Source organism: Schistocerca cancellata, chromosome 5, assembly GCF_023864275.1.
Source record: "Schistocerca cancellata isolate TAMUIC-IGC-003103 chromosome 5, iqSchCanc2.1, whole genome shotgun sequence".
NCBI classification, from domain to species: Eukaryota; Metazoa; Arthropoda; class Insecta; order Orthoptera; family Acrididae; genus Schistocerca; species Schistocerca cancellata.
In genome coordinates, this window is record NC_064630.1 from 380,546,690 (window position 1) to 380,571,302 (window position 24,613).

The following is a 24,613-nucleotide window of genomic DNA, read 5'->3' on the forward strand; positions in this document are numbered from 1 at the left end:
AGGAATACAATAAAAACATTGACTTTAAGAAGGGACCGGGTGACAGGACATGTGTTAAGACATCAACGAGTAACTTCCATAGTACTAGAGGGAGCTGTAGAGGGTGAAAACTGTGGAAGAAGACAGAGGCTGGAATACATCCAACAAATAACTGAGGGCGTAGCTAGCAAGTGCTGCATCGAGATGAAAAGTTTGGCACAGATGAGGAATTCATGACGGGCACTATCAAACCAGTCAGAAGACTGATGACACAAGAAAGGGCAATCAGTATTTATGAAATCGACTTAGATCGTATGAAAGAAGAAACGCGGAAAAGCAAAAACAGAATATTAATATATTACAGTTGATGTTGCAGTTTAACGTGGTGGTGATGAAATGAGGACATTAGAAGATTAGCGAGGAACGGAATAAATGGGTTGCTGAATGGCATAATGAAAGATTATTTATACAGTGTTCACAAGGTGGGATGTCAAGCAGAAGTCAAGATAGGGCATGTTCAGAGAAGTTATCGATGTAGCAGTCAATAGACCAGTGCAGAGAGGCTACAAAGGTAAGAGTGGAATAGCTAGATTAATTCAGAGGAAACTCGATGTAGTGAATACACAAAAATGAGGAACTGGGAGTCAGTAAGGAAAAACTGAGGATAACATTTGTCAGTCGCATCCTTGTATGGATGTAAAAGGTGTCCTGAAGGCCGTAATCTGATCACGTTCAATGAATAAAAAAATAAAAAGAAGTAAATACATGACGCGTTGAATGTGCCGTCCCTAGGATCCGCTGGGTTCATAAATTATTTATTACATTATTTATGTAAGCATCAAATTTTTATTTTGGAGCAAGACACATTGTTAACACACGGTGGCAGGTGCCCTCTCTTTTGCCTTGGGCCCCGTGGAATGTGTGATGCCGCCAGAAGTAAAGATTTCATGCACCCAAGTTCGCAAGCTCCCACACAAAGGCGCCTGCTCAGGAAGCCGAAGGGCTCTTTTCAAAATTAATCGTGAGCCTTGGCAACCGCCCCCACCGAATTTAAAAGTTAACGCCTGTTCAGCGCAACGAAAACAGAAACAGATTGTTATAAAATGAGTGATACGTTTAGTGATACTAAAAATATTTATGGAAGATACAGGAATACACTATATTGCATTGTTCAGCCCCGGTATATGCCGATATGGTGTCCAGAATTCTCTTACGGGTACAGCCGATTTCGAATAACAGAGGACTGAAATACTTATACAGCTTTTACAGATTACATTTATTTAAACTAAGTAATTAAGTTCACTTCTTTTGTTTTAAAGTATCATATCTACGACTGAACTGCTTATAAATTTAAGCATCATTTTCGTTATACAGTTGATTCATACTCAACTATAGGCAACAATGAGATAACACAATGTTTTACTTAATTTTGCAGAATACGCAGAGGGAGGATGAAAATTAACCGAAAATCGAACGCTTGCACAGAAATCGCTTGATATTCAAGACTTATCTCCAGTTATCGTCTCACGTTTGAAACCACACAGTTCGTGAACAAGTCGATGTCATGTTTCTCGGTTGACATAATGTTATCGTTTTAGTGGAGAGCAGTGTCATTATATACAGGTGACGGAAACCTTTGTCTCATTATGCATATGAAATATGTGAACATGCCTGACACGAGGACAATTTTCTTTTAAAATGATGATGGTACATAGATGCACTTCATAGTGAGATAGGAAAAAAAAATGATAATTTGCTTTTCACAGAAAGTTTTGAGAACAGAATGTATGCTTAAAGCTGAAGTTGTCTTTAAGCAGTTTATGTTGTTAGAGCTGTCGTAAGAATGGCATAATACACCGAAATAGAGAATGTGAATAAATACATTTAAGAACAGCTGAGGAGAAAAATGTTGTCATTTCTTACAAAAAGTTTCTGAAATAGTATGCCTCTAAGTTGCTTTCCTCCGAAAAATGATTCAGTAAGTCATTAGTAAAATGAAACATGCAGAATAAACAAGTGTTTCGTTTTCATGTAACCTACAGCAGTATTCAATCTTAATGCAATAGTAGCTGAACTATAGTGCTTCACTACTTATAGGTAGTGATTTTACCAGTTAATGTTTTGATCTACATGAACCACCAGTAAGTAGAAAAAGGTTTATACAAATAAGAGTATTTTTAATTTTATACACATTCCGTAGTTGTGGACGTGACTGTACTGAATACACTGAGACTATATTGAACAACGCCTTCACCAATAATTAGGTTTTATTATGCAATACTACGCATTTCAAGACCTGTGGTCCCATCCTACGCTGTATCTTGTAATTACATAAATTTTTTGCTCTTAAATGTGATGATGTTTCAAAATAGTACGTTCCTGTTATTAAAAGGTTGTAAAGGTAGGGTCCGGAAACGCTTAATTTCCATGTTAGAGCTCATTTTAGTTTCATCAGTATGTACTGTACTTCCTCGATTGACCGCCAGTTGGCCCAATTGAAGGAAGGTAATGTTGACTTCGGTGCTTGTGTTGACATGCGACTCATTGCTCTACAGTACTAGCAACAAGCACATCAGTACGTACCATCAACAGGTTAGTGTTCATCACGAACGTGGTTCTGCAGTCAGTGCAATGTTTACAAATGCGGAGTTGGCAGACGCCCATTTGATGTATGGATTAGCATGGGGCAATAGCCGTGGCGCGGTACGTTTGTATCGAGACAGACTTCCAGAACGAAGGTGTCCCGACAGGAAGACGTTCGAAGCAATTGATCGGCGTCTTAGGGAGCACGGAACATTCCAGTCTGTGACTCGCGACTGGGGAAGACCTAGAACGACGAGGACACCTGCAATGGACGAGGCAATTCTTCGTGCAGTTGACGATAACCCTAATGTCAGCGTCAGAGAAGTTGCTGCTGTAGAAGGTAACATTGACCACGTCACTGTATGGAGAGTGCTACGGGAGAACCAGTTGTTTCCGTACCATGCACAGCGTGTGCAGACACTATCAGCAGCTGATTGGCCGCCACGGGTAGACTTCTGCGAATGGTTCATCCAACAATGAGTCAATCGTCATTTCAGTGCAAATGTTCTCTTTACGGATGAGGCTTCATTCCAACGTGATCAAATTGTAAATTTTCACAATCAACACGTGTGGGCTGACGAGAATCTGCACGCAATTGTGCAATCACGTCATCAATACATATTTTCTGTGAACGTTTGGGCAGGCATTGTTGGTGATGTCTTGATTGGGTCCATGTTCTTCCACCTACGCTCAATGGAGCACGTTATCATGATTTCATACGGGATACTCTACCTGTGCTGCTAGAACATGTGCCTTTACAAGTACGACACAACATGTGGTTCATGCACGATGGAGCTCCTGCACATTTCAGTCGAAGTGTTCGTACGCTTCTCAACAACAGATTCGGTGACCGATGGATTGGTAGAGGCGGACCCATTCCATGGCCTCCACGCTCTCCTGACCTCAACCATCTTGACTTTCATTTATGGGGCATTTGAAAGCTCTTGTCTACGCAGCCCCGGTACCAAATGTAGAGACTCTTCGTGCTCGTATTGTGGACGGCTGTGATACAATACGCCATTCTCCAGGGCTGCATCAGCGCATCAGAGATTCCATGCGACGGAGGGTGGATGCATGTATCCTCGCTAACGGAGGACATTTTGAACATTTCCTGTAACAAAGGGTTTGAAGTCACGTTGGTACGTTTTGTTGCTGTGTGTTTCCATTACATGATTAATGTGATTTTAAGTAATAAAATGAGCTCTAACACGGAAAGTAAGCCTTTCCGGAAACATGTCCACATAACATATTTTCTTTCTTTGTGTGTGAGGAATATTTCCTGAATGTTTTGCCATACCTTTTTGTAATACCCTGTATATTAAATTTGGAAATCGTGTAAAAAGAAGCTAATAAAGACGATTAACTAGGAAAACGTGGGAAACAATTCTCTGTGTGGAATGCTTCTGCGTTTTATGTTGTCGTTTAATACCGGTAATTGTTCATTATTGTAGTACTACCTTCTAACAGCAGGAACGCACTATTGTCCAGCATCAATCTGTTCTAGACAAAGAAAATTAATGTAATTCGATACATCTGGAAATGAGGCTACGGAAACTGAAATGCCTAGTGCAGTGACAAAATACAAATAATAGTGGAAATGCTTGGCTGGGTAAAACTGTGTGCCAGACTGGGGCTCGAACCTGGCCTATGTTTATTATAGCCAAATGCTCTATCGACTGAGCTATCCACAGATACGACATGCCGTGAAAGCGTCAATTCCGTTAATGCCCCCCCCCCCCCCCAACTCCTAGCTTCCAAGGGCGAAGGACCACGATTCGACTCCCGGTGTGGGACACATTTTTCATCTGGCCAGAAGAATTAAGCTGCCGGGTCAATAGTTATTCTGGAAACAAGTATGTGTGGAAGAAGGCGTTGTTCGGTGCACTACCTGATCAAAAGGATCCGGACATATATTAGTGGACAGTATGCGGTGTGTCCACCCTTCTGCTGAAGGACGTCTTGAAATCTACTGAGGATACTTTCAGTGATGTGTCTACATGTCTGTAGAGGAGTGGCTGTGCGTACGTCGTCAAGAGCCGAAACAATAGAAGGCTGTGACGTTGCACGCTGGGGTCTCATCGCAGACAGGTTCCAATGTGTTCAGGTCGGGACACAGAGCAGGCCAGCACATTTCAGGAATGTTATTGTTCACAAACCATTGCCTCACAGATGCTGTTTCATAACAGGGTGCATTACCATGCTGATACAGTTTTCGTCTCCGAAATGTCCCTCTACTGTACGCAGTACACAGTGCTGTAAGATGTGTTCACATCCTTTCATATTTAGCGTTTCTACGAGCAACGAGAGGACCACACCCTAATCACGCACAGCACCCCACACCAAAAAAAAAAAAAAAAAAAGTTCAAATGTGTGTGAAATCTTATGGGACTTAACTGCTGAGGTCATCAGTCCCTAAGCTTACACACTATTTAACCTAAATTATCCTAAGGACAAACACACACACCCATGCCCGAGGGAGGACTCGAACCTCCGCCGGGACCAGCCGCATAGCCCATAACTGCAGCGCCGTAGACCACACGGCTAATCCCGCGCGGCCACGCCACACTGCAACACACATCCTCCGTACTTCGCTTTTAGCATTATACACGAAAGTAGGTAACGTTCTCCAGTATTTTACCAAACTGAAACGTTTCCATCGGATTACCAGAGGATATATCGTGATTCACGACTCAAAATCCTTTGTTTTCAGCCATCCATTGTCCAGTGGCGTGAATCCTTACACAACCTAAACATTGACTATAGAAATGTGTTGCTTTTGAGGAGCTACTCGTTCATTGTATCCCATTCGTTTTAATTTCCTGCGCACAGTCACTGTGCTTGGTGGACTGCTGACAACACTTGCGACTCATGAGTGATCTTTCCGTCGATTTCATGCGAATTTTACAACCTTCCCCTGCAATGCTCGACGGTCCCTCTTCGTCAGTACATGAAGTCCGCATGGTCTTGGTTTCGCTGCTGTTGCCGCTTCTCGTTTCCACTTCACAATCACATCATCGACAGTCGACTTGGGTAGCTTTAAAAGAGTTGAATTGCCGTTGATGGATTTGTTAGTCAGGTGGCATTCCACGTTCGATTGCACTTCAATGACTAGTCCACGTTCTGAGTCTTGATCGACCCAATTAGCTGTTACTGCTTTTCTAATGATAACACAATACTCTCCACATACTTTTGTACTGGTGGGCCCACCTCTCGTGACGTCTACACCGCTTTACTAAGGATGTGCTGGATACTTTTGGTCAAATAGTGTATGAATCTTCTTGATTTTATGAATATGTTGACATGAAATTCCGAAAATACTTTTACGGCCAGTTTTAATTTGGATAATGTGTATGATGAAAATTGTGCTTGTTGGGTTAATGACGATGCACAGTAGCACAGAAGTCCAGGACGAGCACTAAACGGAGGCGTGTCTCGTTTCTGTGACCGCAGGACGGCCGGGAGGCGGTGCTTGACAAGCAGTTGTGGATGCTGCAGATGGGACACCACGGCATGGAGGGACTGGACATGCTGGACCCCATCTCGAGCACCTCGATGACGACTCTGGCGCCGATGGGCGAAGGCGGCGGCGGCGGTGGCGGCGGTGGCGGAGGCGGCAGTGGCGGCGGCGGAGGCGGAGGAGGCGGCGGAGGCGGCGCGGGAGCGGGCCAGCAGGTGCACGGGCACGCGCCAGCGGTGTACGGGCCGATGGGCAACGTGATGGCGAGCCACCACGCGCACCACGCGCACCACCACCACCACCACGGGCACGGGCCGCCGCTGCCCGGCGCGCACCACGCCCACCCGGCGCACCACCACCCCGCCCACCCCGGGCACCCCGCGCACCACCCGGCCATGGCCGCCGCTGCCGCCGCCGCAGCCGCCGCCGGCCTCCACCCCGACTCCGACACGGTACGTAAAGGCACAGCTTGATCCCACTGTATGTACTCTGCTGTCCGTATACTTGATTATACAGCTACCTGTGACACCAAAGAGTAAAAATTTATAAATGCTATTATTTACTGAGACTTTCCTCAATACAGAACCATCCCTCCAACATAACAAGGTGCTCTGAACTTATTACAATGGATATACACTGAAGAGCCAAAGAAAGTGGTACACCTGCCTAATCTCGTGTAGGGTCCCCACGAGGACGCAGAAGAGCCGCAACACGACGAGGAATGGACTCGACTAATGTCTGAAGTAGTGCTGGAGGAAATTTACACCATGAATCTTGCAGGGCTGTCCATAAATCCGTAAGAGTACGAGGGGATGGAAATCTCTTCTGAACAGCATGTTGCAAGGCATCCCACATATGCTCAATAATGTTCGTATCTGGGGAGTTTGATGGCCAGCGGAAGTGTTTAACCTCAGAAGAGTGTTCCTGGAGCCACTCTGTAGCACTTCTGGCTGTTTGGAGTGTCTTATCACATTGTCCTGTTGGAATTTCCCCAGTGCGTCGGAATGCAAAATGGACATGAATGGACGCAGGTGATCAGACAGGATGCTTACGTACGTGTCTCCTGCCAGATTCGTATCTACACGTATCAGGGGTCCCGTATCATTCCAACTGCACACGTCCCACACTCTTACAGAGCCTCCACCAGCTTGAACAGCACTCCGTCTTCAGGTCACGAGTGGCCTACCGGGACCATCCGACCGCCGTGTCATCCTCGGCGGAGGATGCGCATAGGAGGGGCATGCGGTCAGCACACCACTCTCCCGGACGTAAGTTGGTATTCTTGACCGAAGCCGCTACTATTCGGTCGAGTAGCTCCTCAATTGGCATCACGAGGCTGAGTGCACCCCGAAAAATGGCAACAGCCCATGGCGGCCTGGATGGTCACCCATCCAAGTGCCGACCACGTCCGACAGCGCTTAACTTCGGTGACCTCACGGGAACCGGTGTAGCCACTGCTGCAAGGCGTTGCCTAGCTTGAACAGACACATACTGTAATGCAGGGTCCATATATTCATGAAGTTGATTCCATAATCGTACACATCCATCCATTCGATACAATTTGAAACGAGTCTCGTCCGACCAGGAAACATGTTTCCAGCGATCAACAATCCAATGTCTGTGTTGACGAACCGAGGCGAGACATAAAGCTTTATGCGTGCAGTCATCAAGGGTATAGGAGTGGACCTTCGGCTCTTAAAGCCCATATCGATGAAGTTTCGTTGAACAGTTCGCACGCTGACACTCGTTGATGGCCCAGCATTGAAATCAGCAGCAATTTGCGAAAGGGTTGCACTTCTGTCAATTTGACCGATTCCATTCAGACGTCGTTGGTCCTGTTCTTACAGGATCTTCTTCCGGCCACAGCGATGTCGGAGATTTGATGTTTTATCACATTCCTGAAATTCAGGGTACTCGTAAAATGGCCGTACGCGAAAATCCCCACTTCATCGCTACCTCAGAGATGCTGTGTTTCATAGCTCGTGCGCCGACTACAACACCATGTCCAAACTCACTTAAATTTTGAGAACCTGCCATCGTAGGAACAGTAACCGATCTAACAACTGTACCAGACAATTGTTGTCTTTTATAGGCGTTGCCGACCGCAGCGCCGTATTCTGCCTGTTTACATATCTCTGTATTTGAATACGCATGCCTATACCGCTTACTTTGGCGCTTCAGTGTACAAATACTCAACATTATCTCCATTATCTCCCTCCAGTTACTTCCATCTTGTGTATTCTCTTCTTCTGCACCAAATTTTCTCATTGTCACCTACATTTTTTGGAGACAGGTAATCATCGGTCAAACTCTCCTTCTTCCCTCAGTTTTCCACCAGGGTACCAGTTTTGATGTTCTTGATTTCTCCATTCTTCTTGAATGTCCGTACCACTGCAATTCTCTTCGATGCACTACAACACATATTCCTTCTTCCACTTCCATTATGTTTATAGCTTCGGTGTTCCTTGCATTGTTTTTCCTTGAGATTTTTGCTGATCTTCTCCAGAAATCCAACTTTTTGATTTTCCCCTCTCTGTACAGTTCATCCAGTTCGTTAGTAAGATATTCTGTTTTTTGATAACTATATTTTATTGCCAGCTGATTACATATATAACCTGAATCCTTCCGTTGTGTGATGATGGCTTGTTCATCAGCAAATGGTAAGTGGTGCAGACACGTTCCATCTACAGTTTCTAATCCCATTCTCTTATATTTACCCGACCATTTCAGGATATAAATATTTACACACATTTTAAATAGCACTGGTGCATTCGAAGCCGTATAAAATGCCTATGCTTGCTTTATATTTCTCTGTACGTGTATTACCAGTTTTTATTACGAATACACTATCTTTACACATTACTTGCGTTACTTTAATTACGAGAGCCTCTATGCCTACCATACGTAATGCTTACCAAATATATAGTTTCTTGTTGCTGTTGTGGTCTTCAGTCCTGAGACTGGTTTGATCAGCTCTCCATGCTACTCTATCCTGTGCAAGCTTCTTTATCTCCCAGTACCTACTGCAACCTACATCCTTCTGAATCTGCTTACTGTATTCATCTCTTGGTCTCCCTTTACGATTTTTACCCTCCAAGCTGCCCTCCAATACTGAGTTGGTGATCGCTTTATGCCTCAGAACATGTCCTACCAACCGATCCCTTCTTATAGTCAAGCTGTGTCACAAACTCCTCTTCTATTCAATACCGCCTCGCCGGCCAGGGTGGCCGAGCGGTTCTAGGCGCTACAGTATGGAGCCGCGCGACCGCTACGGTCGCAGGTTCGAATCCTGCCTCGGGCATGGATGTGTGTGGTGTCCTTAGGTTAGTTAGGTTTAAGTAGTTCTAAGTTCTAGGGGACTGATGACCTTAGAAGTTAAGTCCCATAGTGCTCAGAGCCAATACCTCCTCATTAGTTATGTGATCTACCCATCTAATATTCAGCATTCTTCTGTAGCACAACATTTCGAAAGCTTCTATTCTCTTCTTGTCCAAACTATTTATCGTCCATGTTTCACTTCCACACAAAGTGAGTGATTGGGAGTCGTGGCTGGATAATGCAATCAGGAAAGAACATTGCTCGCCAAAGGCTAGGTTCCTTGTCCGAGTTCCGGAGCGGCACACAGTTTTAATCTGAAATTTCAAAACAACGCACTCTCCAGTGCAGAGTAAAAGATTCAGTCCACAATGACGTCATTGAAATATAACGATCCACAAGAGATCATGGGCCCCTTGTAATAAAATACTCCGAAAATATCTCTGAGCGGCCTTAGAAAGTTTGTCTGTGTAGTTAGGCTTCATTTTGTATACGTTTTTAATGAGAGGGACATTCTAAAATTGAAGAACGTTTGTTTCTCCAGACATGTTTATTCAAGATAACGAAAGAAAACGTATTCCACAACATATGTTGAAACCTTAGCTATTTTTTTTTCTATGTAGTCGCCGTTCAGATCAAACATTTTTTGTAGCGCTCCACAAGCTCTCCTATGTCTACTGCGTACTCAGTTGCTGCTACGTTTTTGAACAAGTCACTAACTTCCTCTTTAAATTCGTTGTTTCTTCCGTAGTGCTTTCCGCCCAAAATTCTTTCAGATTGGGAAATAAACCTAACAGCTTGGGGGCCAAGTCCGGGATATAATGCGGACGTAAAAAAAAAACCTGTTTCCACAGTCACCGTAGCCCATGTCCGCCAAGTAGAGGCGGGCCATTTTGTTGAAACGAGTTTTTACTTATTTAAAATAAAATAACAGATCCGTAAAAGGTAAACGTGAACAAATTTTTTGATATCTTAGGAGAAAGAGAAACAGTAGATAGGGTAGATGACAGATGTTAGAGGCGCCCGTTTGATGTCTGCGGGTGAATACCTCGATATATATCATCAAGACGTTGATCCCCAGACATCATACTTTATTGTGCGTCACTGGTAAGATAATTTGATTAAGCTAGATCTAACTTGCTGGGTGTAATATAGATATAAGTACGCTTATGTACAGGTTTATAATGTCTTAGGTAACAATAACACTGGAATTGCCAAAAATACTACGGTATTTATATGTACAGTTTTAAAGTGACGTTTAGGTAACAATGACCGACCTCGGTTTAGCCTAATGTCCCTAAATGAAACATACCTGTTGTCAAAGTGCCTGGAGTTCATATTCAGTTAATGTGTCTTCTTCTTCTTCTCCTCCTTCCATCTCATAGATTCTCTCGTTTTGCTGGATATTCACTTGCCCTCTGTATGACGAAGTGTGTAGTTATCTTTTGTAAGATGTTTTAGAAATTTCGTCTGCTAATTATTTAGATGATTCCACTGATCAACTTTCCAAATGACTTCGCGTATTTGGCGTGACTCCATGTTCTGGGGTTCCTGATTCCCCACATGTGCAATTTTGTGTCTAACTTGGACTCAAGCGGTTTAAGTGCATGGTATAAGGTCCGTGTCCAGTTAAAAAAATGCACAATGCCGCTGCTAGGTTGGACAAGTTCCATTCTTAACTGCTCGGAGATGTCGGGGACATCGTCCCTTATCGCTGACCTCTCATTTACCTTCCTAGGTCTCCATTCTAAAGATTTTAAGGTCGTGCTTGTTGTTAATAGGTGCAATGGTTATCAGTCTAACAAGATATAGCCAGTACGTTGCTGCCCGCTATCTGACAGTAACATCAATTGGGTGTTTTCCTAAGCACCACGCACAGTGATGTCACTGATGTGGAACAGAACGCCCCTGATAGTTTAAGCAGGACACTCCATTTCTCTTGTCTAATAGCTGCTCTCTTTGTGTCGAGAGTTAACCGGTGTTAAACTGCAGAAGAAAATTATTCTTCAACGCAGCAGAATATAGGTGGGTGTTATCGTGAAGAAGCAGAGTCCCGCTGACCAACAATCCGTGCCGTTTGTTTTTAACGGAGTGGCGTATACGATGAAGGGTTTGAAAGGGCCCTCTCATTTATCGTCTCTGCCCTAGACTTAAAGTCGATGAGGTCTTGCTAATCGATCAAAATACTGAGGCTTATACCCTTCTGGTGTTCAGAATTTCTCTGTCTTTTCCGTCAAATCACCCCACTAACAATTTGATAAAGAAATCCTTCGTCGTCTTCTTCTTCTTTGCTTCATCCTGCATCATTTTGTATTTGCCAGTGTTAGTGGTAGAGGGGGAGCAGATGATCTTCCAGTCACCGCCGGTCCTCCCCCCCCCCCCCCCACGTCCCTCGATCCATCCCCTGGGACGGAATATGTGTACCCCACCTGTCTCCGTCTAGTGTTACCCCACGCAAAAGCAAATACTGGTATAGACTACTACGTTGTATGGACAAAATAACTGGTGGATGTGATGAGCAGCCAAAAGAGAAGGAAGAAGTCGATGGAATGTTGGTGGAGAACAGTTATACTATTTATAACAAACATCTTGCGGTGAGGCTGCTACTACTTTAGCAAAGATTGTAATGCGCCTCTTCAGCGCAGAATACTCAATGGTTTGTCTTCGAACCAGACTTTGAGCATTATTTTGAATTAAGCTGCGTCTAACTGCACAGCCAAATGGTCCGATGTAAGAGAGGGACTGATGGCCTTAATCGGTTCAGGTTAAATAAACAAATGAATAAATCAATAATAGAACTGTGTTTGATTCTTAAGGGCCAGGTCAGGAATCCGTGATTGATGTTTGTTGACTATCAATTTCAAGTACTGCATATTTCAGCTTTTAATATGTCTATGTTCCGCCGAGTATCGACGCAATATTTCATAATCGTTGTTTACTTTTAGAATGATCCTCGAACATCTTGTACAGTCCCTAACAGATCACAAACTCAGAACCTTTCCTTTCGTGGGAAAAGCTCTGATAAATGGAATTGCCGATAAGAGCACTGTCCTCGAAAACTCGCCGCCCGAACGGGCTTCGGAAAGCCCAACGGTACTGACCGGCCGCCGTGACATCCTCAACCGACAGGCGTCAGTAGATGCGGTTACGTATGGGCCTATGGTCAGCACTCCGCTCTCCCGGCCGTTCTCAGTTTTTGTGACCTGAACCGCTGCTACACAGCTCCTCAATTGGCCTCACAAGGGCTGTGTGCATCCCGCTTGCTAACAGCTCTCTGCAAAACCGGACGGTCACCCATATAAGTGCTAGTCGAGCCCAAGAGGGCAAAGTTTGGTGATCCGACGGGAACGGGTGTCACCACTTCGGCAACGGCAAGATCATTGAAGTCGAAAAACAAGGTGTCATAAGAAAGTTCTACATATACATCTACATCTACATCCATACTCCGCAAGCCACCTGACGGTGTGTGTCGGAGGGTACCTTGAGTACCTCTATCGGTTCTCCATTCTATTCCAGTCTTGTATTGTTCGTCTAAAGAAAGATTGTCGGTATGCCTCTGTGTGGGCTCTAATCTCTCTGAGTTTATCCTCATGGGCTCTTCGCGAGATGTACGTAGGAGGGAGCAATATACTGCTTGACTCCTCGGTGAAGTTATGTTCTCGAAACTTCAACAAAAGCCCGTACTGAGCTACCGAGCGTCTCTCCTGCAGAGCCTTCCACTGGAGTTTATCTATCATCTCCGTAACGCTTTCGCGGTTACTAAATGATCCTGTAACGCAGCGCGCTGCTCTCCGTTGGATCTTCTCTATCTCTTCTGTCGACCCTATCTTGGCACATACTCATCTGATGCATATTGTACGATGGTTTTGGACTTTGTCCACTGATCCTCAACACTGTACTTGAGATAAAACTTTTGTGTTGAGCCGCCAAGTAGTCTGAAATTTGCTTTTTGTCACTTTTGCTAAACAGAAAAATCTTCCTACCTTTTTTAATATTTCTATTTACGGCCGAAATCATCGATGCAGTAACCGCTTTATGATCGCTGATTCCCTGTTCTGCGTTAACTGTTTCAAATAGTTCGGGTCTGTTTGTCACCGGAAGGTCCAATAAGTTATCTCCACGAGTCGGTTCTCTGTTTAACTGCTCAAGGTAGTTCTCAGATAATGCACTTAAAAAAGTTTCACCGGATTCTTTGTCCCTGCCACCAGTTATAAACGTTTGAGTCTCCCGGTCTATATCCGGAAAATTAAAATCTCCACCCTGAACCATAACATGGTCGGGAAATTACTCGAAATATTTTCCAAATTTTCCTTCATGTGCTCTGCCACAACAGCTGCTGAGCCAGGGGGCCTATAGAGACATCCAATTACCATGTTTGAGCCTGCTTTAACCGTGACCTTCACCCAAATTATTCCACATTTCGTATCTCCGTCAATTTCTTTCGATACTATTGCACTTTTTATCGCTATAAACATGCCTCCCCCTTCACTGTCCAGCCTGTCTCTGCGGTATACATTCCAATCTGAGTTTAGAATTTCATTACTATTTACATCTGGTTTTAGCCAAGTTTCCGTCCCTAGTACTATGTAGGCACTGTGACCAGTCCCAAACAGAGTTTTAAGCTGGCCACCATTAAGTTTTAGCCTACGGAGAATTTACCGTAACTGGGAACCAATGCTGGGTGAGAATATTCGCCTGTGAAGCAGAGACTGAACAGCGACGTCCGGCTGTTGCAGGACCCGCGCGAGCTGGAGGCGTTCGCGGAGCGCTTCAAGCAGCGGCGCATCAAGCTGGGCGTGACGCAGGCGGACGTGGGCAAGGCGCTGGCCAACCTCAAGCTGCCGGGCGTGGGCGCGCTGTCGCAGTCCACCATCTGCCGCTTCGAGTCGCTCACGCTGTCGCACAACAACATGATCGCGCTCAAGCCCATCCTGCAGGCGTGGCTGGAGGAGGCGGAGGCGCAGGCCAAGAACAAGCGCCGGGACCCGGACGCGCCGTCCGTGCTGCCGGCGGGCGAGAAGAAGCGCAAGCGGACGTCGATCGCGGCGCCCGAGAAGCGCTCGCTCGAGGCGTACTTCGCGGTGCAGCCGCGGCCCTCGGGCGAGAAGATCGCCGCCATCGCCGAGAAGCTCGACCTCAAGAAGAACGTGGTGCGCGTGTGGTTCTGCAACCAGCGCCAGAAGCAGAAGCGCATGAAGTTCGCGGCGCAGCACTGACAAGTGGCCGGAGGGGGGGCGCTCGCCCCACCCTCCACCCCACACTGCATCTGAGCGCCTCGGCCCTCCCACCACACTCCAAAGTGCCAAACATTTCACTCCCCGCGTCGACTGGGACTACGTACACCTACTCGCACGCGGAGGCTTCACTCGCACACGAAGACTTTCTCCCCGTCGAAAAGACGACTCACCACTCACGTTCTGTGTTATTTACGCGTTTCAAAATTAAATTACTCCACACCCGGGGGTGAAGCACCTGTCTGCCTACTTATGTGTCTACCGCAAACGGCCTTGCATATACTATCATTCGTAATCACATCGACGACTGAGTAATGTAGTCAGAGCACAAGACACTGGATCTATCGAGGTGGCGCAGTGCTTAAGACACTGTTCTTCTGGAAGGTGGCAGTCCGATCCTCATACAACAATTTCGGTTCGGTTTGGAAATGACGTCATGAAACACCATTACCCGATGTTAAAACATATTCTTCATCTAAAGACCCACCTCAGCTTCGCACAGTTAACATGAATTATCTACGACCGTAAGACCTCTCTGCCATAGCAATGAGTTTGTTTACAAGACACTGCATACAGTTATTATTAAAAATCAGTGTACAAAATTATATTACCGAACGTTAACTCCCAATTCTAGTACATTTTAAACGATTTAAGAATGAGATCGAAATGTGATATAAATAAGTTCAGGTGAATGCCCTGTATTTCCCTTCCTTGCAAAAGAAATGCGACTGTTACTTCCCGACCTGTTTTTACTGGCTGAGTCTCATTCTCGTTCCCCATTTGCCTCTGTATCAATTCTCTTTGCTTCCAGTATTCAATGAACTTCCGAAATTCTTCCATGAATCTAACAGCCGTTTCCACTTTTTTACCGAAAAGTTCAAAGAAATTCATGATTTAAATTTTATGATGGTTAGCATCCTGTATCCAATATCATCGCCGGAGTTCGATAAGTCATTTATTACTGAAAGTATCGGCCATTATACAGGGCGTATCAAAAATAATCATCCGATTTGGCATGCCATTCCTGAAACTAATAAACACATACAATGAATTTTGTTTTCTGATTAACGTGGAACTTAAAAAGTTTTTTTCATTCCTTTTGAAAGGTGTTCAATACGCCACCTTCAGGTGCACGGGATATGTCAATGAAGTATTCAGACTGTTCCCACACTGCAGCGAGCATGTCTTGAGTTGCAGCTTCCACAGCTGCTGTTATGCGATTTCTCAGCTCATTCATTGTTGTTGGTTAACGGAGGCACATAAACAGTCTTTTATAAACCACCACAAGAAATAATCACATACAGTGAGGTCCGGTGACATTGCAGGCAAGTAATGTAAGGCAGAATCATTTGGTCCACTGCGACCGATGCATCGTACTGTAATCCCTTGATATGAAAACTCCTGACCCATCGTTCTGTAATCCTTTGATTTGAAAATTCCCGCACTCTCATATTCCAGTGTGGCGGTGCCCCATCCTGTTGGTAAATGAAGTCGTTCGAATCAGTATCCAACTGTGGGAAAAGAAAGTTCTGAAGCACATCAATAACAGTTATTTTTGACTCGCACTGCGCGAAACGTAGAAAACAAAACGCTTTCTGTTGTGCCATTTTTACTAGAACTGAAGTGAACGCACACTGCTGCTACCTAGCGGGAACCATGTAAAACTCGAGAGATGGCTCTTTCCAACGGTGCGTTTTTCAAGCTCATATTTCAAATAACATAGCAGTTATGATTTTTTAAAAATCGGATGATTCTTTTTGATAAACCCTATATTACCTCAGGAACCTTCTTATAACTCACCAGGAAAATCGCGAACAACTCGTTTTCAACCGATACCTTCTGAAGGAGAGGCATGTATGTCTTACCACTGCGCCAACTCGTCCCTCGCATGTATGTTACTTCATTTATTCATTTATACTGGACCTTACTTTTAACACTGTGAAGAGATGGGTGGATTTAACACCGTAAATAAGGCAGTTATATCGTTCAGAATTTTCTGACCTTTCTTAATATTACATAAATGAATTAAAATTATTATGGATCAGCAAAAATTTAAACCAAATAGACACCACAGTTCAACAATGTCAATACACAGATGTAGCATAAATTGAGGAAACCTGACAGAAGCTATATCCAAGGGCATGACTGCGGTAGGCGCATAATTGTATGAAATCATTTTATCATCGTAACACTACACAAGCATCCTACTGTACCTCGGAACGGATCTCACTGCTAATCTCACGAACACATACGTTTCATATTCCCACGATTTCTGTTGTCAAGCTTCTCGTTTGTGAAACACAGTGGACGTCAGTTGCCTATGGTACAAAACTGAAATTCTTACTTGAAAATGGACTCAATTTTACTTCAGTGCTATGAAACTTAAACAGAGCTCTCATCTTTGCATTATTCAGGAGGAAACTCAAAATTTGTGATACACTCTACGTAAAGCGCTAAAAAATATCTGCTTGCTGTAAAGCTAACTCTTTTTTTTCTTCAGCGGAGAAGGATTTATCAGACTTTTTACACAAAAAAAACTTCTGCACGTTTTCAAGTTCAAAGAAGTTCGAAGTCGTGTAGTGAATACTAGAATTTTTCCACTTCTGCTTTAGGACATGTTGAGAGTTGCCATAAGGCGGTTTGAGACGTTGGCGACGTGCGCTCGAACTTGAGACGGAAGTGACCGCACGTTGGACAGCTGCGAATGACTGGAGTGCTGCGTTCGACGGGCGCCTTGCCAGTGAGTGCACTGTGGCGGAAAGTGGTTGGTGCAACGAGAAAACTGTGATTCGTGGGGGCTCGCAGAAGCCCCAGTCTTTGTGCAATATTACCCAGACAATGGGACTGTTGAAACACACCCAGCAGATGTTGTGTACATATCAGTTATACTTAAGGTTACCAGCGACACATGCCTAAGTATGTTAGCATAGCTTTCATAGTGATCTCGGAGCAAATTGTTTTGTTAATTTATTAATTTATTTATTTTGCTAGCGTTTGTAGCAGAGCAGCTGGCCGCGAGAGAACCGTGAGTGCGTACAAATTTTGTGTCTGTGTCTGTATGAAAGATGATGTTACGAATTAGGCGACATGCAGAGTATCCACAAAATATGCAGATGGGACTATTACTTCTGTGATAATATTTATTAGTCACGTTGTTGGCACTAGAGTTGCGGTGTAGGTTACAAGTCGAAACTGAAATACAGTCGTCGTCGATCTGTGCTTGACTGGACACTGTGGACTGAGGTACAAATAAAAGCAATAAATAAAATTTAGACTTAGATACCTTTCGAAGCAGTGCTAAGTGACCTACGTCTCAACAACGTATATACCCAACTTAGTAAACTATTCTTGCCATTAGCACAACTTCATTCAGGTTTTCCCTTACAGAGAAACATATTCAGCGGAAGGAATAGTCATACGAAACCAATTCACAACGTTGACATTATTCTTTGCCATTGTTCTTACTGTTGGGATTTCGCGTGGGCAATACAATGTCGTATTTTTATAAAAATTATAAAACGCAATCGTTTGTCAGTTATTCATTTTTTCTCATATTTTTTTAATCAATGAACAACCAACACAAACTGCGCTCACATTAACCTTGTTCCTTCATTTTACAATTACAATACGCAATTGTTATAATTAATGGTCAAACGCTGAGATTGTTTGTGAACTGTGGGTTATTTATCAACTCTTGAAAGATGTTTTTTGACATATATCTAGTCATTTGCTTTAAATTTATTTCATTATGTTTGATATTAATGAACACAGTATTGTGACTTGTATTGAGTACTCGAAGTAACATTATTTTCATGTTATGATACAAAGATTTTTTATTCTAATGTTTCTTACAAAGTAAATATTTTTAAAGAGCTTTAAGTACCACTGCATATTGTAGAACTGTAACGTAACACTTATTTCTTTTTATTGTCACTATCGCTGTGCTGCATGGAATGAACGGATATTTTGTGGATACATCTGTATTCAAATTGTTGCAGTTATAGCCTCATATAAGCTCAAATAAATTTCAGGAGTCGCAGAAAAGTAAATATGTACATAGTTTATATATATATATAATAAAGAGCTATCCCGAATTTTGTGTTTTGCATCTTCTCCATGCATTCGGACAAATGTGCTACTACAGGGTAAAAGTTCATATCATTTCAAGAAGAGTATAAAGCGCCTATCTCAGGACGAATGTGTCGCCTTTGTCGTAAGCCCGCACTTTTCTGCAAGCCAGGAATGAGTGACGGCGTTCGCCAACTTCAACATATCATTGTAAGCGCCGGCGGGGCGCTGTTGTGTAGATATTACCGAACTCTTTACATAGAAACGACTGCTGTCACACGGACCTCCTGCTGTGTCGGGCAGTCACGTGGGTACTTCATATATAAAGTAATAGGCTCGTTTTTATACGTAGTTTCCATGAAGCCTTACCGTAAAGTATTGTAGAGTCTGTTTCCATCACAAAAAGCCATTTTCTTTCAATGTCATGTTCTAAGACAGAAAATTCATTCAATGAAAATAAAGTCTTGGTGTTAACATATCAAACTGTTCAGTGTGGTACTGTGATTTATTTTGTTTCTCGACGTCCAGTCCCTTTTTCCTCTGCACGTTTGCCTGAATCTAACTACAGGGATTTCAAGAGACTGATTTCCGCTGAACTGATAAACAGCTGCCAGCAGATGATGTTCAAGGCTGGTGCATGAAATGGGGGTACGACGACCCCCCACAATATCGGACTGTGACCGTCCGGAAAGTTGCATAGTAGTGTAAGTATACCAGTTCGGTCACAAACCGAATGCCGCAGCAAATTACCATTCCTTCGCGCCTTGAGAGTCATTTAGATAAGAAGCTGAAGAGTTGAAAACAGGCTGTCTGCGTATTCAAAACAGCGAGTACTGATCACCTGACTCGTGATGGTATATCCACTACAAATGACACAGCTGAGAACGAAAAACATGTTCATCTATGGTATTTGGCGTAGTGTAGTTTAGTGTGTTAATTCGAGAGTCTAGCATCCTTCTAAGACAATTTGTTGCCTAGAACATAAGCTTTGTTACATAGATAACCATTTTCAGCCAGTTCTGTAGCTTTCATTGGATTTGTAAAGGTTTACAACGAAATGTTGGTCAATGCATCTCATCCAAACAAAAAATGTCGCGATACAATTAAGCAGAGTATATAACCTATACGGTAATATCAATGTTGTTAAATAACTAATCGCATGCTCGTGTACAACACGTAAAAAATACAATAATTTACGGGATTGATCCGAAGTCACGATTTGTACATTAACACAATCCCGGAACTTGCAACATATTAGACATTGTATAGGGTACTGAGCACTCTCACATAGGGAAGAAAGTACGACGCAGAATCCCACGTGTATCGTGATCTTTCACTTTCTAAGATAATAACGATAAGCAATATAACACGCCATCCTGCATGACATGGGAACCAGTTGAAGTTATTCCGCTGACAGAAGTAGGCAAACTAACTGCCGCAGATCACTTAGACCATATGTCACAGACATTGTCACCAGCTAGCAGTACATTATTACACATCTAACATGTGAAGTTACTCCACTGAATATTTCGTTATAAATAAAATAAAATTCTTGAGTTCCTTAAAATCTGTTAGTAACCATTAGACTATGCAGTGTGTAGCAAAAATGTACGGCACAAATTGCAGGCCACATTCTTCACACGTAGATGAAGAAATTATGTTATATGAATATGGCTCTGGGAACGCTTTGTTTCCATGTTACGATTCATTCTCTCCAAGTCGTTGAGTATGGAAAACACACAAGAACAGAATGTTAGAATCATGTGGATGCATTGTCGATGATGTCTGGTTACGTTGTGTACCGCCAGTGTTTTGTTTTACGTGTACCTGTTGCCTTGCGACCTACGTCGTTGCTTGTTAACATCAAGTACGTCTGACGAAAGCTTACTGGTTACTAAGTATAGTTAATCACAGATTTGCCTCGTGCAGTGGCAGAGTACAGAAATACAGAGATGGCAGATGCTCATTTGATGTACGGATTAGCTCACGGCAATAACTCTCGCGCTAAATAACGGATTCGGTGACAGATGGATAGGTAGAGATGGACCAATTTCCAGGCCTTTACGCTCTCTGGACCTAAGCCCATTGGATTTTTGTTTGTGGAGATCGTTTGAAAGCTCGTGTGTATGGAACCCCAGTACTAGTTTCTGAGAGTCTCCGTGCCCGTTTTATGGAAGGATAAGAAACCTCGCTCAATACTCCAGAGATACATCAGCGCATCCGAGTTTCACTACAACGGTGGGCTGATGCATGTCTCAATGCTCAAGAAGAGCTTATCGAACCTCTCCTGCGAGGAAGAGTTGCAAGCGATATGCTGTTGAGTTCTGTTCGTGTGTGTTCCCCATGATTATTGTGCCTACGTGTGAGTAACGTGTCCTGCAATTTGTGTCATACATTTTTGTTACATCCTTTATGTCACACATAATAATATGTAATAGAACATATTGGAACTGGTTACACGCCTTTAAATACTTAAAACATAAGCTGCACAGAAATTTAATGTTGGAGACTCAAGCTCGTTTATTAAAATTTGTTTTGAGAAAAATGCCAGAAAAGATGCATGAGGCCTATTACGTTCCCAAATATATTTCTAAAGCACCTGTCTCTACCGGTCATATGTTGGAACGTACTACATCAAGAAGGTAATAAATAGTACTCCCACCTGCAATATTTGAGTGCATCTCATGTACAAGTTCTGTGCATGGTCTGTTCATGAATCGTAATGTAGTAGTTGTGAAAGGTTCCCATCCATTTAATTACCGGATGTCAGGTTGTTTATATGGACTTATTGCAGTGGTACTATTCTGTCTCATGGCGTTTTCATGTAACCAGTTTAATAAAACCAGCCTGAATCTATTACCTTAAAAATCTGTGCAGCTTATATTTTTTAACACATTATTGGGTATCAGGTTGTTTATAACCATTTTTTACACGGGTGCTAGTCTGTTAATGGCATTTTTCACCAAAAGGGAATTTTGAATAACGAACTTAAATCTATTACCTTAAATATCTGAGTAGCTTATGTTTTAAGTATTTAACAGCAGGAGGACCGGCGTTAGCGAACTACATAGAAGGACCGCTACAGCTCATTTGGACCAGTGAAGTTTTTCCTTTTTGTTTTCAGTTTTACTTCTTAAGTTACTTCACTATGGTGTCTTTATAGGTCAGTAGTGCATTATGCTTATCCTGCAAATGTATTCCGCTTAAAAATTTCTGTAGAAGGTATGTTTAATTACACAACAGAGATTGAAGTAAAGAATACAGTGTAAATATAAAATCAATTGAAATTAAATTTGCAAATGCAAATAAACATATAATTATACAATAACATTTTATCTGTTTAACTTGTACTCAATAAAAACCCACCCCAATCAGGTCATAAAAATACATTCAGTAAAAAAAAAAAAGAAAAATGGACACAAACTTCTGTACCAATAACGAGAAAATAACGTTTTTCCAACTATGACTTCTTTTCAATCAAAGTCACCATCTTTGTAAAAATAAATTGCATACACGTAGTGAACACTTCTAGTACTTGGACCACATACGAATTTCTTGCACTGCACACACAGATCTTTAGTTTTGTTTGACCTTTTGCATCCTCCTATCTGGCAGGTCTAACTTGGCGTTACCTTAAGAATTTCAGTCGCCGCAATGAATGTATGAACAGATCCTTTCCCTTACATACACAGTGGATAGATCTTCTACTAAACTGAAAAGAAATGTTCGCTGGCACACTTTTTCTCCTGTTGTCACTCTGTAAAGGATCCGGATGTTGACTCCAGCAAGGCCTATATCGCTGAAAAACACGTGCATAGACCATCTGCGGCAGCCAAACTTGACACTGTACAGACGAGACATCTGGTCCACAACATCAATTGCAAATTTAGTGGAATTGTAGAAGCTCACAGTTTCAGGGAGTTTCTTCTGCTTTTGTTGGTCCAGTGCAACTGACTGGTGCATTGCGCTCAATAGAAGAACGTTTTCCTTGGTCTTACCCTGATAACAATTAATTTTTGGCTCAATAGGTTTGCATAAAATAGTATTATACAAAGATCCGGCAGTAGAATTCACTGATGGATTAACTGTGAAGAAATTCTCGCATGTTACATTTCTTCCTTTGGAAGTGTAAGGTTGCGTGATACGAGTGACAATATACTCTGCAACAGATATGTTAGTAGATCTTTCACTTTGCTTACCCAAGTGAGGAAATCCATTCTACAGCAAGCCAGAGCATCGAACCAAATTTGTCTGGTTTATTACTCATGTGCTGTATTAGCGGCATCGAGCCTTGCATCGATAGAGCTGCTGATCTACGGTTATAAATGAAGTTGGTTTATAGTTCTGGAAACAGCTACAAATGAATTCCAGACTGGGGTAGCTGCTGCGAAGCCGTCAATCTTGAGTCTTTCGGCCCAAGTGTGTTTCGTCATCAGATCTTAAAAATCGCGTGACTTCTATGAACTTATTTCTTCCCATAGGGTGAGATAAACTTGCTTGCCATCGCACTTGAGACCACAATTTCACGGGGAAATTATTTCCTTTATACACTCCACTACATACATTATAGCTATGGCAGCTTCTAATTGCGCAATATCAAGTACCCAAATGTCATCCTGGAGAAGTACTCGTTCTCAAATTTCTGTAAATTTTTTTATGTTTTGTACAATATTATTGCCTATCATCACTCGCCATTCACTCAAATAACTATCTGCGACTGTAAGTTTCTTAGCGTTACACGTCGGCCCAAGAGTTTCTACCAACACGTTGTGATGCCCTAATCTTTCAGGTGCACGCCCTGGTGCAATTAGAGTCCACTACGTTCCGTCGGCTACAGTCTCTGCTCTTCCATCTTCCGGATGCTGAGATGGATGCGATTTTTTTCCATTTTCTACTCGACTGCGAGTAGGAATTTGTTGTGCCAATGGAATCGAACGTGGAAGCACTAGGTATTCTTATGTTGTTGTACAGGTTCTGAAAATTCATCTTCCGATTCTAATGATTGACCTTGTTCTGTTTCGTGGGGCTGATATTAAGTACCATCTTTATAATCTTTGTCATCTTTACCATTCAACTCACCACATTCAAACTATCTTCTGCAGAATCTTCTTCTGGTAAACTGTTCACGTAATTCAGTAGTTCTTCACCCGATGAAAACACTTTCGCGCCATAGTAATGAGGAGGAGCACTAAACTTCTGCAGAGCGCAACAGCTTGTTGACAGAGAACAGCAAGTATGTCCACTATTCCACTAACTGAAGTGAAATATAATGAGAGAGAGGAAACAAGATCATAACAATCAAACAGAATAAGCTAGGCGGATAAAAAAAATCCTTTGTTGAGCCTTTACAGACTTGAAACGTAAAAAGTATCTCAACGGACAGAGTGACAGGCTGAAACCCTTTGAGGTAAAAATGTTTCTAATCCGTTCCGTTTTTGTAATAAACTTTTGTCTTTTACAGAAACTATAAACCACAAAGGTACATTAAAAGTCATGAAAAATAAGTAGTGGTAGTACCTTTATTCATCTGTAGATCTCTTTTTACAAGGATATAGGACATGTCAAAGTATTTACATGTTTAAATCAGTTTAAAATAAGCTAATTCGTATACACATATATTTGCAGACTTCTAGTTAGAGACAATCATTAGATTTAGCCCTGGTATACAATACACACTGGTGGTCTCTGGGCCGTTTTCTGAAACGCAACTTCCCATTTACTAACCTGAAAAACTGAGTCAGCATCCCTCCATAATGATTGAGATGTTGAGCTCAGAAACAGGAAGAGGTGCATAACTTGGCGGTAAATATTTCTAGAGAGGAAAAAAGAAGGAAAAAATAAAATGATGGTGTTATGTGGAATGTTGGATGTTTTATAATCATTATTATTATTATTTATTTGTATAACATTTATTTATCAAACCCCTACTCTGTTTTATTTAAGTAATCCTTCAACATGTAAAATGTGTTGCATAGAA

General features: G+C 42.7%; 1 protein-coding gene across 1 annotated transcript in view; it reads left to right on the forward strand.

Annotated features, from left to right (window-relative positions):
• Positions 1–19,047, forward strand: part of LOC126188231 (inhibitory POU protein-like) — a 488,073-nt gene extending 469,026 nt beyond the window's left edge. The window contains exons 5-7 of the mRNA XM_049929783.1: positions 6,058–6,142; positions 6,269–6,471; positions 14,071–19,047. Of these exons, the coding sequence (XP_049785740.1) occupies positions 6,058–6,142; positions 6,269–6,471; positions 14,071–14,550 (768 nt within the window). The 3' untranslated portion in view covers positions 14,551–19,047. The remainder of the gene's footprint in view (positions 1–6,057; positions 6,143–6,268; positions 6,472–14,070) is intronic.
• The last annotated feature ends 5,566 nt before the right edge of the window (positions 19,048–24,613 follow it).